The sequence below is a fragment of the Grampus griseus genome (genome assembly GCF_964374135.1).
Source record: "Grampus griseus genome assembly, chromosome: 5".
Classification (NCBI taxonomy): domain Eukaryota; kingdom Metazoa; phylum Chordata; class Mammalia; order Artiodactyla; family Delphinidae; genus Grampus; species Grampus griseus.
This window is the reverse complement of record NC_138998.1, coordinates 74,643,001-74,661,578: the sequence shown is the minus strand read 5'-3', so window position 1 is coordinate 74,661,578 and position 18,578 is coordinate 74,643,001. Positions and strand designations below refer to the sequence as shown.

General features: G+C 41.1%; 2 protein-coding genes across 2 annotated transcripts in view; both read right to left on the bottom strand.

Moving 5' to 3' along the window:
* CCDC14 (coiled-coil domain containing 14) overlaps positions 1 to 9,264 on the bottom strand; it is a 44,128-nt gene extending 34,864 nt beyond the window's left edge. The window contains exons 1-5 of the mRNA XM_082654588.1: positions 9,149 to 9,264; positions 2,264 to 2,319; positions 1,872 to 1,944; positions 1,559 to 1,628; positions 1,344 to 1,466 (exon numbers count right to left, since the gene is read on the bottom strand). Coding sequence (XP_082510714.1) covers positions 1,344 to 1,466; positions 1,559 to 1,628; positions 1,872 to 1,944; positions 2,264 to 2,319; positions 9,149 to 9,178 — 352 coding nt within the window. The 5' untranslated portion in view covers positions 9,179 to 9,264. The remainder of the gene's footprint in view (positions 1 to 1,343; positions 1,467 to 1,558; positions 1,629 to 1,871; positions 1,945 to 2,263; positions 2,320 to 9,148) is intronic.
* A 144-nt stretch (positions 9,265 to 9,408) lies between these two features.
* The window catches only part of ROPN1 (rhophilin associated tail protein 1), a gene marked incomplete at both ends in the record, with an annotated part of 18,946 nt that continues 9,776 nt past the window's right edge, over positions 9,409 to 18,578 (bottom strand). Inside the window, one exon of the mRNA XM_082655313.1 lies at positions 9,409 to 9,746. Within this exon, the coding sequence (XP_082511439.1) occupies positions 9,409 to 9,746 (338 nt within the window). The remainder of the gene's footprint in view (positions 9,747 to 18,578) is intronic.

Below are 18,578 nucleotides of genomic sequence, written 5' to 3'. Positions count from 1 at the left end.
ATACTTGGAATGTTCAATGGCCACATTTGGCTACAGACTGCCATCTTGAGCAGAGCAGGTCAAGACAATACGAGGCTAAATGTGACTGGCCTCCAAGATAGGTTAGTAAGTTGTTTCCTCTGCCTTAGTTCTCTGACTCAGGACCACCTGCAACATCAACCTCTAGTCCTATGAATGTTCTGCCCTCGTTTTCTCAGCCTCTTTGCCTGGATCCTGATCTCTTAATACCCAGGGCTATTGCTGTAGATAATTTTCTAGACTTCACTCCTTGCCTAAGCTGAATCTAAGCGTGCACTGCTGTGTTAACATTTTTGGCCCACCTGAACTGTGGAACTAGCTGGTTCCATTCTTGACCATCTGAATTCCCATTGTGGACTTTTATTTTTTCTTTTTAAATAAATTTATTTATTTAATTTTGGCTGTGTTGGGTCTTCGTTGCTGCATGTGGGCTTTCTCTAGTTGCAATGAGTGAGGGCTACTCTTAGTTGCGGTGCGAGGGCTTCTCGTTGTGGTGGCTTCTCTTGTTTTGGAGCATGGGCTCTAGGCGCACGGGCTTCAGTAGTTGTGGCTCGCAGGCTCTAGAGCACAGGCTCAGTAGTTGTGGTACACAGGCTTAGTTGCTCCATGGCATGTGGGATCTTCCTGGACCAGGGATTGAACCCTTAACCACTGCGCCACCATGGAAGCCCCATTATGGACTTTTTCATTTCCATTTTGGGCTATCTTGTTCTATAGGCCTCTACGGAACAACATAATCAAAACTTGATTATTCTAAACTGCTTGCTGAATTATTACACTTAATTAAGTCAGCAAGATTAACTGTGAGGGTATAAAACATCCTTGGCCACAGTCACCATCAGTCAGTGGCAGGCCTTCTTGCCTTACATATCTTATCCAACTTGGAATTTTACCTTCCTATTACCATGTCTTCTAACTGTGCAGCTCAAAAATTGAGCTATTGAACCTACTTAAAATATATATATATATATACATAAAGTATTTTTAAAACAATAAATATACACATGAAACCCAACCAATTTGTGAATATCTATGAAAACAAGGGGCAGGGAGAACAAAGATAACTGTATATACCTCCCAAATGTCAAAGTGAGTTTGAACCTTTCCTCCTACAAACCTAGCCACTTTTTTTCCTACTTTTCTTCTTGGAAAAGTAACTACTCAGTGATTAGAAGCTGAACAGAGGGAGAAAAAAGCACAAGCACACACACACACCTGAATAACCAATGTTATTAAAATGAATCCAACTGCATAATCCCAATAATTTATCAAAACCCCCAGAATTAAGTATTATATTTAAATAAATAAGAGAAAAAAATACTTACAAATTTCCTTCCAGACTACAGAAGGTACAGTATGTTTTTCATGTCCTTTCTTTTTAGATCCATATCGTTTGCTTTCTACAGGTCTGGGGTTATATCTATTTTCTGAATATGCTATTTCTGAACCTACTATTAATTAAAACAAAAATTCATTAGCATTAAAAGAACTACTTAATTGAGAAAAGGTAATCAGCAAAGAAGCATTTAAAAAATAAAACCTGAATCTTCATTTCTCAAAATGTCCCGCAGCAAAGCAGCACAACCATCAAGCCCTTGCACAGTTTCAGTCTGCAAAGAGAAAGTCATTTAGAAATTTGTACACAAAATTTTAATGCAGGAAAAAAAAATTCTGTAATTTAAAAATTTCCCTATTTAGAAGCAATTTATTATTGGTAGAAGACTTGTTTTAAAGTAAAAAGTCTTCGTTAGAGCAATTAATACTTTACTTTTGAATTTTTATTCCCACTTCTTAGCTTTTACCTGAAAACTAATTAAAATAGCATATATTGTATCTATTCAGTTTAATCTTACCTGACTTTCTGAATCAGAATGAGTGGGATAGCCAGAATCTGCATTAAGACGAGATATTTTTCTCAAATGGGTCCTAGAAAACAAGTTTGTTAATATCTTTACATATGACACAAAAAGTTGTTTTCCCAAAATATATTATAAATAGACATTCTCTTTCCAGTGAAGGTTGGATAAGAAAGTTTGTCCATGTAAAAGATGGATTTATGCAGGACTTTATGAAGATTGTAAAGACTAAAATGATCAACATGGGTAAGATATGAAAAGTCCCTCCCCAGACTTTTGTGAAGGTAGAGACCCATTTAGTTCTCTAGGGTAGGAAAAATTTAGTCTAGCCCAAACACTTGAAAATCTCTTGAGATTTCCTGAAGTTGTAAACTTCTTTACGTACTTACCCTTTCTTTCCATTTGTTAATTTAGCAGGTCCAGTGTGCTTTCCTGAAGATAATACCTATGACATAATGCATTATATTGTAGTATATATACAAATATTTTTTCTATTACATTCTCAGTATGCTGTTTGGACAAAACCTGAAATGTTATTCATTGTTTCCGTTCCCTTTTTTACTGTGGTAAAACATACACAAAATAAAATGTACCATTTTAGCCATTTTAAAGTATACAGTTCTGTGGCATTAAATACATTCACATTGCTGAGCAACCAACACCACCATCCATCTCCAGAACTTTTTCATCTTCCCAAACTGAAATTCTGTACCCATTAATCATTAACGTCTCATCCCCTCCTCCCCTAAGCTCCTGATAAACACCCTTCTACTTTCTGTTGCTATTAATTGGCTATTCTGGGAAGTTCATATAAATGTAATCATACACTATTTGTACTTTTGTGACTGGCTTATTTAGCTTAGCACAATATCTTCATATTGTAACATGTACAAAATTTCCTTCCTTATTAAGGCTGAATAATACTCCTTTTTTTTTTTTTTTTTTGCGGTACGCGGGGCTCTCACTGTTGTGGCCTCTCCCGTTGCGGAGCACAGGCTCCGGACGCGCAGGCTCAGCAGCCATGGCTCACGGGCCCAGCCGCTCCGCGGCACGTGGGATCTTACCGGACCAGGGCACAAACCCGTGTCCCCTGCATCGGCAGGCGGACTCTCAACCACTGCGCCACCAGGGAAGCCCCAATACTCCATTTTATATATGTACCATGCTATTTTTAATAAAACCCACAATTACAACTGAACTCTTATAATTTGTTCTATATAGAATGTCAAGCAAACACCACATACATTTGTGTCTTAAGTCTATTTAAGCTGAAAATGAAGTTGAGATATTATTTTAATCAGAAGTATCTACTATAGTAAGTTTGGACAATACTCAACCGCTGAACATGTTTTACATTCCCCAGTTCTTCAAAACATACAAGTTAATTCAAGATACAGGGCAGAATCCATAACTCTGATTTTATTTATCCACGTTCTTTAGAATGCCTGACAAGACTAGCACATGAAAACTCTACCACTCCTCTTTATCTATATCTCATTCTCTCAATCTTTCTTTTTAAACACATATGTTGTTTTTTTAATTTTTGATTTAGAAAATACCTTAGGTGGGCTACCTTTTGTGTAGAATAAAGAAAAAAATTTGCTTCTACATGCATCCAATACCTTGAGAGTTACAAAAGAAATAGTTAATTGTAGTTGCCTCTGGGGAGGGAAACAGTCTGGGAGACAGAGCAAGAAGGGAGACTTTCATGGTATACCTTTTTATATCTTAAAAACTTTATATCATATAATCTCTATTCAAAATATAACTTTTAAAAGACACAATTAAATTCCCTACTCACTCCCTCATTCTAGCCTTCAGGTGTAGTCACTGTTGGCAGTTACACTTAGGATTTTTCTTGACATGTTTACATATTTCATTCCAAGACAGCTTTGAGCACTAACTATTAAACTTTCTGGAGTTATACAATATTCTATTATTTGCTTGAATATGTACACTCTCCTTCTAAGAATGCTACTGAGAATACATTTTTTTAAATTGGGTTGATAAAAAGTTTTACTTCTCCTTAAGATAACTTCGAATATGATGGAGTCATAAAGCCAGCAGTGAGAACCAACACTGGCGGAAGTAAGATCCCATGTAACATAGCTCCACTGGCCCCTGCATGACCCCCTCAGGATCTTTCCTTTCACAATATCTATGTCGGTGTCCTGGCCAGGACCACAATAAAAAGCCAAACCATTGTGCTCTAGGTCTAAAAACAACTACCACAATAATTATCTTTCAAAATTAAAATTAGTATACTATCTGAGATAAATAATGGCATAATTGTAAGATTATATACAGCATTTCTCCAAAAAACACACACATTAGGTTATATTACAGAAAACCAGGTAGAGAAAATTAACCAAAATAAAGCACCCTGTAACAGTATCACACTGGCACATTTCCTTCAAATTTATTTTGTATTCTTTATTTTGAAATAATAGTACAAATAATTGTATACATGTCACCAAGATTCCCCAACTGCTGACATTTTACTACATCTGCCATGTTCTCTCTCAAAAAAAAAGTATGTAATTACGTTTTGTCTGAACCATTTCAGATTAAGTTACAGACATGATACCACTTTATATTTAAATATTTACTCCTGGGACTTCCCTGGTGGAGCAGTGGTTGGGTAGTCGCCTGCCAATGCAGGGGACACGGGTTCGATCCCTGGTCCGGGAGGATCCCACATGCCGGGGAGCAACTAAGCCCTTGTGCCACAACTACTGAAGCCCACGTGCCTAGAGCCCGTGCTCCACAACAAGAGAAGCCAGCACAATGAGAAGCCCGCGCACTGCAATGAAGAGTAGCCCCTGCTCGCTGCAACTAGAGAAAGCTCGTGCGCAGCAACGAAGACCCAACGCAGCCAAACATAAATAAAATAAATTTATAAAAAAATATTTATTCCTAAATATTTCCTAAGGACAAGGTCACTCTCTCATATAACCAAAGTATAATTATCAAAATCAGGGAATTAACACTGAAACCATACTATAATCTAATCTACAGATCTTATTCACATTTTGCCAATTATCCCAACACTGTACTTTATAGAAAAAAAATTCTGGCCCCCATCCAATCGAGGATCATATGTTGCCTTTTAAGTTGTCCTATCTCTTTAGCCTCCTTTAATCTGGAACAGATCCTCGGGTTGTCATTCATTGTCTTTTACAGCCATATGTCTTTTACAGACATATTTAAAGAGTATGAGCAGTTACTTTGGTAGAATGTCCCTCTGGACATTTAGACTTGTCTGCTTTCCCATGATTAGTTTCAGGTTGTGCTTTTTTGGCAGGAATACCACAAAAGGGATGTTGTATCCTTCTCAATACAATATGAGCAGGCATATGATGTCAGTTTGTCCCATTACTGGCGATGTTAAGTTTGATTAAAGATGGTGCCTATCAGAGTTTTCACTACAAGGTTACTATTTTTACCTTTGTAAATATTAAGCATTTTGTGGGGAGATACTTTGAAATTACACAGACATCCTATTAATCAAACTTTCGTCCAGTAGCATCCGTTGAGGATTCTTGCCTTAATCATTTGTCAAATGGTGATTTTTCTAACTTACATCATTCCTTCTACATTTATTAGTTGGCATTCAACCTTAGTGAAGTACTTCTTCATTTGTTAGTACGGACTTACTAATTCCTGTTTTACTTAACGGGTTATGATGCATTATTATCATTATTTATACTAACGCTCAAATTGTCCCAGATTCTGTCAGTAGGAGTGTTTTTAAACCGGCTCCTGTATCTTTTTAACATGTCCCCATTATTTTTTGAGCTAATGCTTACAATAACCTGATCCAGTTTTTTTTTCATTGTGGTAACATGAAATCTACTCTCTTACCAAACTTTTAAGTGCACAACATAGTATTGTTAACTATAGTATGATGATTATAGCAGAACTTACTCATCGTGCATAATTAACAGTTTATACTCATTGAATAGCAACTCTCCATTTCCTCCTCCCTCCAGCCCCTGGCAACTACCATTCTACCCTCTGCTTCTATGAGTTTCACTATTTTTAGATACCTTATATAAGTGGAATAATGCAATATTTGCCCTGTGACTGGCTTATTTCACTTAGCATAGTAGCCTCAAGGCTCATTCATGTTGCATAGCAGGATTTCCTTCCTTTTTTTAAGGCTGAATAACATGCCATTGAGTATCCACTAATCCATCAATGGACATTTAGGTTGTTACCACATCTTGGCTATTGTGAATAATGTTACATGAACATAGGAGTGCAAATATCTCCTCAAGATTCTGTTTTTAATTTTTCTGGATAAATATCCAAAGGGGGACTACTGTATCACATGATAGTTCTATTTTTAATTTTTGAGGAAACTTCACATTGTTTTTCATAGCGGCTGCACCCTTTTACGTTCCCATCAACAAGTGTACAAAGATTCAAATTTCTCCACATCCTCACCAACACTTGTTATTTTCTGGATTGTTTTTTGCTGTTGTTGTTTTGTGCTTTTTTTAATAATAGTTATCCTAACAGGTGTGAGGTGATATCTCATTGTGGTTTTGATTTGCATTTCCTTGATTAGTGATGTTGACCATCTTTTCATATACCTGTTGGCCATTTATTTGTACGTCTTCTTTGGAGAAATGCCTATTCAAGTCTTTTGCCCATTTTTCAATCAGGTTGTTTGGTTTTTTGCTGTTGAGTTGTAGCAGTTCCTTATATATTTTGTTTATGAACCCTTTATCAGATATATGGTTTACAAATTCTTCTCCCATTCCATAAGTTGACTTTTCACTCTGTTGTTTCCATTTTATTTTTATATATCTAGGTCTCAGCCCTAGAGTTGACCATTTTTCCCAAAAGTCATGGTTCCTTTCAGTGGACAACAGTATTTAAAAACCAAAATCTAGGCAATAGCTGTGCTATTTGCTACTGGGGCTTCATATGGATTATTTATTTAGTCATCATGACTAGATAGTTGCAATTTTGAGTCTTGTGTTTTTACTTTTAAGTCTTTTTCCATATTAACATAGTCTTCAAATTTTTTAATGGTTGTGTAGTATTTCCTTGAGTGGAAGTAACATAATATGCCCTTGGTTTGTTTCATATTTTTCACAGTCAAAAAACAAACCTGAAATGTTTTCATATACTGAAAATAGCCTTTCACATTCAAGATTAAAAGCTTAATTATTTGATAACAGGTTATTAGTTGTTTAAAGGACCTAGATACAAACTGCAAAACCACTTTCCAAAACAAGTGCCCCAAATGGCAATGCATGACAGAATCAGTTTGCTTTATCTCACATTTACTCCCGCTAAGTATTATCATTAAACTTTCTACTTTGCTATTTGAGAAAATCGTAAATATTTCTTAGGAGTCATATCTCCTACCAACAAGTGCAAGATAAAATTACATTTGTAGAATAATTTAGTGTACTAAAGCCTTTCATTTCCATTTAATCCACACCCTGTGAGTTGTTATTACTTCTGTGAGATGGGAACCTAAATTTCAGAAAGGTGGCTTGTTCAAAGTCATATATCTAAGAGATGTTTAAAAGAGTAATGTTTAAAAGAATGGACTCTGGCACCAGCTATGTGGGTCTCAATCCTGTCTCCACTGCTAACCAGCTGTGTAACTGCAAGGAAGTTATCTGAAGTCTCCATCCCTCAATTTCCTCATCAATAAAATGAGGAGTGTTATCTACCTCCTAAGATTGTTGTGAAGATTAAATGAGAAATTACATGTAATATCTGTAGTAGTGCTACCCAAATGTTAGCTGCTATTATTATCATTGAGATGGTAATAAACTGTTTCTAAGGGGGCTAAATTGTGTTGCACAATTTATGCCAAGTGTGAAACAGATGTTTTATCAGGTTCTCTCATTTAATCTCCCCAATTCTTTGAGGCAGAATTTTACACCTATGTTATAGATAAGGAAAAGGAGGCTCGGAGCAGTAAAAAGTACTTTGCTTACTATCACTATGACAGTAGTGGCAGAATTGGAATTTGAATCCGGAGGTGACTGTGACTACAAAAACCATGTTTTTCCCCCTTGCTGACTGCACGTATTCTGCATTCATTCAATATAAAAGAAAGATCTATAAGGGTGGGGCTGCTCTGGAAGTACTCATGAAGAAAATCTGGAGCCAGGTTTTGAAAAAAAATGTAAAATTCACGTTAATGGGGAAGACAGCATTAAAAGTGAGTTGATAAATGAAGGAAGACCAAACAAAGGGATGCATGTGTGGATATACTTAAGGAGGAGTAAGATCACTCTAAGTAGAGGGTCTGAGTGAGGACTGACTGATTCCTATTGGTTGACTGATTACCTGAAAATACAGAGATAAACTGTTTAGTAGCGGAGGAAGCCAAGCAATGTCTCTAGGCTGAAAAATGGCTTGATAAGGGTTAGCAAGGGCACAAAAGGGGCGCTGAGGGGCACCCAAACGATGGAACTGTGAGAGTGTTAGAGAAGACTTCTGTAAGTGGTCCTTGAGCTGAGGGACAAGAGACGGAAAGTGAAGATTTCAGGCAAAGAAGGGCATTCTAGTCAGAACAAAGAGGAAAGGCACAGAGGCCTGAGAGAACACGGGCGCCCAGGGCACTGGAGAACACACAGGTGAAGAGCTCTGGGTATTACTGGAATGGGGGTGGAGGCTGGTAAGGAATGCACGGGCCCGATCGAAAAATGGCTGTGTGGACAGGCCAAAGAACTGAGATTTTATCTTGGAAAAAAAAAACAGGAAGAAGTGTTCCAGAGCTGGATTTTAAGCAGAAAAGAGAATCGATGAGGGGCGTGCATTTGAGGAGGGGTAAGGCTAAATGCAGGGACACTAACTGGGAGAGTTGTGAGTTTTTTTTTAACTAGTAGTAAAATACCAGCAACTGTGACGTAAGATCCAGCTAGTAGCGGCACTTGTTGGAAAAGCCGAGAACCTGTAGTTGATGCAACAACGTCCTGAGACTCCGAGAGGTCAAGTCACCCACCCAGCGGCGGAGGCTGGACACGAACCCGGGGCCCACACCAAAGCCAGCGCTCAGGTGGACCCCAACGATTACAACAGAATATACATCTAAGGGCAGAGCGGCTGTGTTAGGGTGTTACGATTAGGTCCCCACCCCACCCCCGCCTCGTCTCCTCTCCCAGCATTTATTTTTAGTGCGGCAGCACTGTCTCCGTTTTTACTTTTTGTCCCAGGGAGCTCTGCACGTCTCCCGGCCCGAGGACTCCCTCCGTCCCTCTCCACCCTCACAGTGGACTCCTCAGGTCCGCAGACCTCACCTGGCCCGGTCGAGATCCGGACCTGACCATCTCTCGCAGCTTCAGAAAAGCCCATGCGGAGGGAAGCAGAGCCGCACTGTAAAAGGAATTAACCGCCGCGGACTCCCGACCCCCCCTTGGCCCGCCCCCCAAGCTTCCGCTTCCGGGAAGGAGCCCGCCGAACGCCGCGCCTCATTGTCTCCGGCGCGCAAACAAACCTCTCCTACCCGCAGTCCGCAGCCCTGCGCTTGCGCAGTAGGCCCCTGTCGGACCCCGGCTCGTCACACTCCGGCGGAGGGCGAGAGACGCACAGAACGCCGGCGAGCTCGGCTTGGCCAGGTGCGGGGCGGAGCGGGGCCTGGAGGGGGCGGGGCGGGGGGCGGGGCCGGGGCAAGGCCGCACCGGGAAGGGCCGGGCGAGCAGCTGGAGCGCTGGGCTGAGCGGGATTTCGGATCACCTGGGAGACCTGAGTTCTGCGTCCTGCGTCCCTGCAGCGAGGGTTTCCATGGAGGAGCGCTGCCCTGCATCAGCTGGGAGAAGTGGCGAAGGGGACCCGCCGGGACCAGAGGAAGGGACTGCTGTAGAGGGCGAACAGGTTTCTGAAGGAATTCCTCTGGCTCTGGGTTTTGACTGTATTTTTAGTTGATGTTTAGTATACCATTTTGAATGTATTTGTTCTTGATAATCAATAAAAATCAATCCTCGGTCTCGTTATCTCTGCGTAATTCTGATGACAGTTGCAAATTTTTCACTTTGTGGCCCTCGATCTCAGAACGGCGCTCATTAGTTGCGATTTTGGTTTTACTTCCAAGCATAGTTGTTTACTCTTCCGTGGAAGTAATCACTGTTAATAAAGAATAACAATATTCTTACCATTGGCATGCTGCACGAATTTTAATGTGAATGGCTTTGTTCTTTTAAGGCATTTAGTTTTGGGTTAATGTTTTAAATCAAGTTGGGGAAAAATTAATAACCCAATTGATTTCATTTTTTTAAAGGAAAAAAAATCTACGTTTTGAAAGTCTTAATTAGAATTAAAATAACCCAGAAACTGAAATCTGTCCATCAATATATTGCACACTCATACTGAGTGATTTGGGGAAACTAGGTATTTAATAAATTTAGCTTTGAATTAGATTAAATTGTGAAAACCTCTCCCTTCTTCATCCCTCTTCTATAAGTGTTTCACATATTCACCTGAGGTTTCAGATGTTTTTCCTAGTTGACTTGACTTGTCAAAACTTATTCTGGAGCTTCCCTGGTGGCGCGGTGGTTGAGAGTCCGCCTGCCGATACAGGAGACACGGGTTCATGCCCCGGTCCGGGAAAATCCCACATGCCGTGGAGCGGCTGGGCCCGTTAGCCATGGCTGCTGAGCCTGCGCGTCCGGAGCCTGTGCTCCGCAACGGGAGAGGCCCCAACAGTGAGAGGCCCGCGTACCGCAAAAAAAACAAAAACAAACTTATTCTGATTTTTCTTAATTAATACCTGCTTATTTTAAGAAAGCATGTATTAATTAATACATGCTTATAGATAAGAAATAAAAATCACCCATGATCCCACTACCCAGGGAACACCACTCTTAACATTGGCGCGTTCCCTTCTAGACTTTTTCCAACTGTGTACAGACAGTCCACACTTATGATGGTCCGACTAAGGATTTTTCAACTTTATGATGATATGAAAGCAATATGCATTCAGTAGAAACTGTACTTTGAATTCTGGATTTTGATCTTTTCCCAGGCTAGCGATATGAGGTAAAATACTCTCTCATGATGCTGGGCAGTGCAGGGAGCCTCAGCCCCCGGTCAGCCACGCAATGAGGAAGGTAAACGATGGATACTCTACAGTGTACTGTGTCTGAGCATGTTTAATGTAGGCTAGGCTGAGCTATGATGTTCAGTAGGTTAGGTGTATTAAATGCATCTTTGATTTATGATATTTTCTTTTTCTAAATAGATCTTTATTGGAGTATAATTGCTTCACAATACTGTGTTAGTTTCTGTTGTACAGCAAAGTGAATCAGCCATATGCATACATGTATCCCCATATCCCCTCCCTCTTGAGTGTCCCACCCACCCTCCCTATCCCTCCCCTCCAGGTCCTCGCAAAGCACCGAGCTGATCTCCCTGTGCTATGCGGCTGCTTCCCACTAGCTATAACTATTTTACATTTGGTAGTGTATATATGTCCATGCCACTCTCACTTTGCCCCAGCCTCACCCCCCGGCGCCCCCCCCCCCCGTGTCCTCAGGTCCATTCTCTATGTCTACATCTTTATTCCTGCCCTGCCACTAGGTTCATCAGTGCCATTTTATTTTTTTTTTAGATTCCATATATATGCGTTAGCCTACAGTATTTGCTTTTCTCTTTCTGATTTACTTCACAACAGTGCACAAGGGTTCCCATTTCTCCACATCCTCACCAATGCTTATTTTCGTTTTTTTGTTTATTTTTTTGTTTTTTAAATTTATTTATTTAGTTTTGGCTGTGTTGGGTCTTCGTTGCTGTGTGCGGGCTTTCTCTAGTTGCGGCGAGCGGGGGCTACTCTTTGTTGTGGTGCGTGGGCTTCTCATTGCAGTGGTTTCTCTTGTTGCGGAGCATGGGCTCTAGGCACGTGGGCTTCAGTAGTTGTGACATGCAGGCTCAGTAGTTGTGGCACGTGGGCTCTAGAGCGCAGGCTCAGTAGTTGTGGTGCACGGGCTTAGTTGCTTCACAGCATGTAGGATCTTCCTGGACCAGGGCTCGAACCCGTGTCCCCTGCATTGGCAGGTGGATTCTTAACCACTGCACCACCAGGGAAGCCCTATTTTTTTGTTTCTTTAATAGTAGCCATCCTAACTGGTGTGAGGTGGTATCTCGTAATTTTGATTTGCATTTCCCTAATGATTAGTGATGTTGAGCATCTTTTCATGTCCTTATTGGCCATTTCCATATCTTCTTTGGAGAAATGTCTATTCAAATCCTTTGCCCTTTTAAAAATTGGGTTGTTTGTATTTTTGTTGTTGATTTTTAGGAGTTCTCTACATATCTGGGTATTAATCTGTTGCCATATATATGATTGCAAATATTTTCTCCCATTCTGTGAGTTGCCCTTTTACTCTGTTAATATTGTCTTTTGAAAAATGAAGTTTTTTTATTTTCACGAAGTTTCCAATTTGTCCCTTTTTTTCTTTTGTTACCTATGTCTTTGGTGTCACATCCAAGAAATTATTGGCATATCTAATATCATGAAGATTTGCCCTATGTTTTCTTCTAAGATTTCTATACTTCTAAGTCTTACATTTAGATCTTTGATCCATTTTTAGTTAATTCTCATATATGATGTTAGGTAAGGGTCCAACTTCATTCTTTTGCATGTGGATATCCAGTTTTCCCAGCATCATTTGTTGAAAAGGCTGTCCTTTCCCCATTGAATGGTCTTGGCAGCCTTCAAAAATTATTTGACCATGTATGTAAGGGTTTATTTCTGGGCTCTCTATCTATTCCATTGGTTTATTTATCTGCCTTTATACCAGTACCAAACTGTTTTTATTATGGTAGCCTTGTGGTAAGTTTGAAATCAGGAAATGTAACTCCTCCAGCTTTGCTCTTCTCTTTCAAGATTGTTTTGGCTATTCAGGGTACCTTGAGATTCCATATGAATTTCAGGATGAGTTTTTCCATCTCTGGCACTGGGGTTATGATAGGGATTGGAATTGTGAATTACTTTGGGTAATAGTGACATCTTAAAATATTTTTCAATCCATGAACATGGGATGTGCTGCATTTATTTATGTCAATTTCTTTCATCATTGTTTTGAAGTTTTCATTGTACAAGTTTTTCGCTTCCTTGGTTAAGTTAATTCCTAAGTATTTTATTCTTTTTAAGGCTATTATACATGGAATTATAATATGTATAATATTATACATAGTGGAAATTTCCATATTGTACATACATGGAAATGTCTTAATTTTCTTTTCAGATTGTTCATTGTTAGTTGTACAGGAATGTTACTAATTTTTGTGTGTTGACTTTGTATCCTGCTACTTTGTTGAATTCATTTATTAGTTCTAACGTTTTTGTGTGTGTGTTGAATCTTTAAGATTTTCCCTGGGCATGCATGGTCACATTCTAATTTTCCCTGTATAGCAACAATAGTTGCTTTTGAATATCCCAGTCTTTAATGTCTGACTCTCAAAAGAGGAAAAAGAGAAAAATGAAAGGAGGAAGAAAGGGTGCCAGCCCTTTAAATCCCGTGAGTCACTTCAACCAGAGGGGGAGGGGCTTACAACAATGGAGGGATGTGCAACAACGGTGGCCACCCACCTCTTTGTCTGCACATTGATCATCAATCAATGATCAGAGCACAGATATGCAGTATTTGGAGGACAGGGAGATTTTTGCCCTCCCTGGCTCCCGCAAGCTGTGTGCAAGGATGGCATCACTCAGAATTGCGTTTCAGCTTTCGGTTTTGTTTAGTCAATAGGAGTCACCTGGCAGAAGATAGGAGGGAAAGAGGAGAGATATTGGAGAATTCCTCCCCTCTTAGCACCATTCTGGCTGATGCCTTGGCTCTCTGAGACTACAACTCAGAGAAGCCACTGGGCTCCAGTTCTCTCCAGGCTCCAATAAAACATTTGCTCCCCTTGTCCCTTCAGGGTGATAATGTTTTGCTACTCTCTGGGTGTCTGAACACTCCTTGTTGGTTTCCTCATCCACAACTCTGTCATTAGAAGTCTAGCTGAGAGTGTTTTCTGTTTCCTACCACGATCAGACTCATAGAAAGCCACCATATTGTCCAGAGGAAATACGTTAGTAGCTAGAATAGAGGGTGGTGTGTGGGAAGATGTGAGGGAACAGATGTGAGAGAAGTATAGGAGGTAAAATGAACAGGACTTAGTGATAAATTTGGGAAGTAAGGCAAAGGGGAGGTATTTACATTGGCCTTGGTTTCTAGGTTTTGCATCTGGATGGGTAGTGGGAGAGATGATATTTAGGAGGGAAGTTTATGAACTCATTTCCCCCCAACATTTTATTATGAAAAAGATTACAAACTAGGAACTCTCATTTGGGGGCATGTAGATTAGAAGTGCCTTGGAGTCATACAAGTAATATCAAGTAGGCTACTGGTCCTTTGAGTCTGGAGCTTGGTGGAGAGATATGGGCTACAGAAACACATTTCTCAAGTCATCTGTGGTAACTGAAGCCATAGGCTTCTGAGTTTGCTCTCTGGTTACTTTCTCAAGAAAGCCTTTCCTTCCACCCCACTCCCGCAACCTAGTTCATGTGCCCCTATACTGTGCTGTTACAGCATCACTTTTCACTTATGTGATTAGTTATTTAATGTCTGTCTTCCCAAGTAGAATTTAATATCTATGAAAGCAGGAAACTTATTCAGTGTAGCATCCCTAATACGTAGCACAATGCCTCGCACAGAGTAGGAATTTTTAAATTGTTGAGTAAATAAATGAACCAACCAGCGCTTGGGCTGCTTTTTTGCACTGGGGCTGCCAGCCACTTGAATGCTCCAAGACTCAGGATTATTCAGGACTCAGCCCTTTGAGCCTGATAGCGAAGTTGTTTTTTTTTTTTTTTGGCGGTACGCGGGCCTCTCACTGTTGTGGCCTCTCCCGTTGCGGAGCACAGGCTCCGGACGCGCAGGCTTAGCGGCCATGGCTCACGGGCCCAGCCGCTCTGCGGCATGTGGGATCTTCCCGGACCAGGGCACGAACCCGTGTCCCCTGCATCGGCAGGCGGACTCTCAACCACTGCACCACCAGGGAACCCCTGATAGCGAAGTTTTGTATCATGGTTAACAACTCAGCTTGGTCTAGGCAGTATTTTGTAATTTAGTACGTTGGACCAGTGGCTTTATCCAATCAGCTCGCCTCTAAAGTGTGAAAACCTTTGTTCATGTTTAACCATGTTCCAGTTTATAGGAAAACACCAAAGTTGCAAAGTATATAAAAATCCAAACTAAAAACACAGTTAAGATCTGTAGCTAGGAGACAAGATTCACAAAAGCTGTGGACTGAATAATAAATTAAATGTTAGGAACACGAGCTCAGTTCTGCTTGGAAAGATGAGACTGCCCTACTGCTTTTCCTCAAGCCATCTGGTGACATCTGGAATTAATTCTAACACAAGGGTTCCTAATCTTTTGAAATCCTATTCAATTTTGAGCATTTGCTAAAAGCTGTATAGTTTTTCCTCAGAAAAATGCTAATGTGCACATTTATGAAACATTGATGTATACAATTTTATCAGAGGCATTCAGGAGCCTCTCCAAGAATTTCAGGTTAAGCATCCTATTCTTACATAATTCAAAACCAGCTTTCCACACTTGAGTGTCCAGCGCCTTCTGCTACAGGGCCCTGGTGATCTTGGAAGCTGTTGGTTAATTAACAAGGGAGAAGGAGGTGCCAGGTTGAATAGCATAAAGGAGAGAGAGGGCATGGAGCACGGAGAAAATGGAATTGAGCCATAATCTTTGCACTTCCAACAGAAGCTTTAAAAGTATCTGCAGTCTTCACTTTAATCAAAATAGCTTCATTTAGGAAAGAAAGAGCCCACTTCTTTTTCTTAAAAAAAATCTTGGTTTTATTGCTTCCTGAGTGTTGTTCTTTTTAAAGGAGAAATACAAACCATATGTTACAGGGGTCTCAGTTTGACAGCTTAACTGAGGTCATCCTAGGATTCGGATATTTCTGGTCACGATAGGAAGGCCAGTGGGATGGGTCTGACGCAGCAAGGATCAAGAGAGCCCCTTCGGAATGATCTCATCTAGGGAAGTTACACGAAGTAGCTGGTTTGGGACAATGTGTCAGGTTTGAAGGTCAAGTGTGATTTTACTACAGCACAGTGCCAGTCACTTATTGCCCTGCAGCCCCTATGGACTCGTCCCTTACCGAAGGAGAGAAACAGTAGTGATTAAAATGCTAAAAATTATTAAAATCTCTGTAAGGCGTTGTGCGGAGATTGCTGGCACCCATCCACATGCTTTCAAAGGTTGCTTATTGGGGCTTCCCTGGTGGCGCAGTGGTTAAGAATCCGCCTGCCAATGCAGGGGACACGGGTTCGAGCCCTGGTCTGGGAAGATCCCACATGCCGCGGAGCAACTAAGCCCGTGCGCCACAACTACTGAGCCTGGGCTCTAGAGCCCGCGAGCCACAACCACTGAAGCCCGCACGCCTAGAGCCTGTGCTCTGCAACAAGAGAAGCCACCACAATGAGAAGCCTGTGCCCCACAACAAAGAGTAGCCCCCCACTCGCTGCAACTAGAGAAAGCCCACACGCAGCAGTGAAGACCCAATGCAGCCAAAAATTAAATAAATGAATAAATAAATAAATTTTTTTTAAAAAGGTTGCTTATTGTGTACAGATGTGACTTTCTACCTAAGAGCTTTTTTTCTGGAGCAAAAAGAGCAAGCTCAGGCCATGAGCTGGGCAGGCTGTTAATGCCAGCAAGTTAATGGCCCTGGAAGAAGCCCTCGGCCAATGACAGATGGGAACAGGGTGAGGAAGCAGCCCTTAGCCAGTGATGGAGAACTTCCTCACCCCTCAGGTTGGGGTAGCTCTGGGGTGTGTTCTGCACTGTCTCCCAGAGTCCTCCAGCAGGATTGGGCTCCAGGGATAACTGGCTTGATAACACACCTCTATTTGCTTTCTTCCATTCACCATCTTACTTTCCCTACTCCCTTTCCACTGTTTCTGGGATTACCTCCCAAATAAACTGCATGCACTTAAATCCCTGTCTCAGAGGCTGTTTCTGGGGGGAACCGCCATACTAACATAGGCAGTGTGCATACAGGGCAACACAAGTTTGGAATCAGACAGACCTGGATTCAAATTCCTTCTTACCAGCGACAATGAATAGCTTAATTTCTCTAAGACTGTTTTTTCATCTATATAATGGGGCTAATCGTACTGACTTCGTAATGTCAGGTCATAAAGAAAAATTTGAGAATGTATGTAAAGTGTTGTCCACAGTGACTTGCACATAGTAAGTGCTTAATAAATGTTGGCTAGTATCATTACCACAGTATTCTTAGTATTGTTAACACAGCATAGCGCAGGTAGAGGGAAAGGTTTTACACCCTTGGGGTGACTGCTGAAGCAGGCTGATTTGGGAGACATGCTGGGACCTGATGAGCATCTGTGGCTTAGCAATATCAGTGGCTTATAGGAAGCATCGCCACAGTGAGCCAGAGCAGGAGAGGAGGAAAACGGCGGACACCAAGTGGTGGCTTTGAAGACAAGCAATGGGCAGTGGCCCACTGGTATTGCCAATCGCGCTTAGTCTCAACCGATGGCTATAGTATCATCAATGATTTCATATCTGTGAATGAAATCAGGATTCACTCTGATAGCTGGGGTTTCATTAGCTTCCCTCTTCAGGGATTATGCTCAGGGCTACTGAGGTTTGGTTTCTAATTTCAAGCTGTTTTTCTCAAAGGTACAAAGGATCTTTTAACTTTTATTATTTTATGAACTTGTCTTAGGGTTTTTCACATTGGGGCAGTTCCCTCTGCTTCCATTCACTCCTCATTCCCAGGCCAGATCATATTTAAATTCTTTGACTGCAGTGAGAGAGAAACAGAGAGACTGAGGCAGGTTAAAGTATTTTACTCATTCTCTAAACCTGGTTAATTACAGCTCAGGGTTTCACCTGCAGTGCTTCAGGCTTTCAAACAGCCAAAGGTCCCAGAGTGGATGCAACTGATGGGCCGCTTTGGCTGACGGCAAACCGCGGGGAGGAGTAGTTGTTCCCCGCCCCCTGCACGTACAGACAGATGACTGTGGGGGTAGACTTCCTTTCAGCCCCTTTTACGGTTTCACTCTAGGTCAAAATCAAGGGCCTGTGGTGATATCCCATCACAATCTTCTTTTACTTAGTTAGACACTAATAGACAAAAATGTCCCCAGTTCAGTAGAGAGATGCATATATATGAAAAAAGCAACCTAAACATGATTTTTATACAAAAAACAACTCTGAAGAGGGGATAATACTACAGATAGGAGGGACCGGGCAACCTGGGCACACCTGGCCTTAAGAACAATAACCACACAGCCTGTGGTTCTCATTGCTTCCTGGGAGAAAGAAAAATCTTCTGGTGACCTTGTCAGAAGGTCTTATGCAGGGGATTTTCCTGAGAGGGTCTCATTACATCTGGATATGGTGTCAGACACCTTAATGTGGACACTTCAATAATCATCTCTGAAATGCTTTTTTAGTATCTCTCAGGGCCACTTACGTTAAAGTGATTTAAGTTCATGTCTTATCTTCACGTTAGACTGTGAGCTCCTAGAAGGCAGAATTCACACATGATTTATTTGTATAGGCCCAGAAGCCGGCATAGTTCCTGCTTAGGGTTGCTAGGTGTAGCAAAAGAATAAAACAGAAATTCCTAAAAAATTATTCTTTCACTCCAACTTCAAATTTAACTGGGTGCTGTATTTTATCTGGCAAT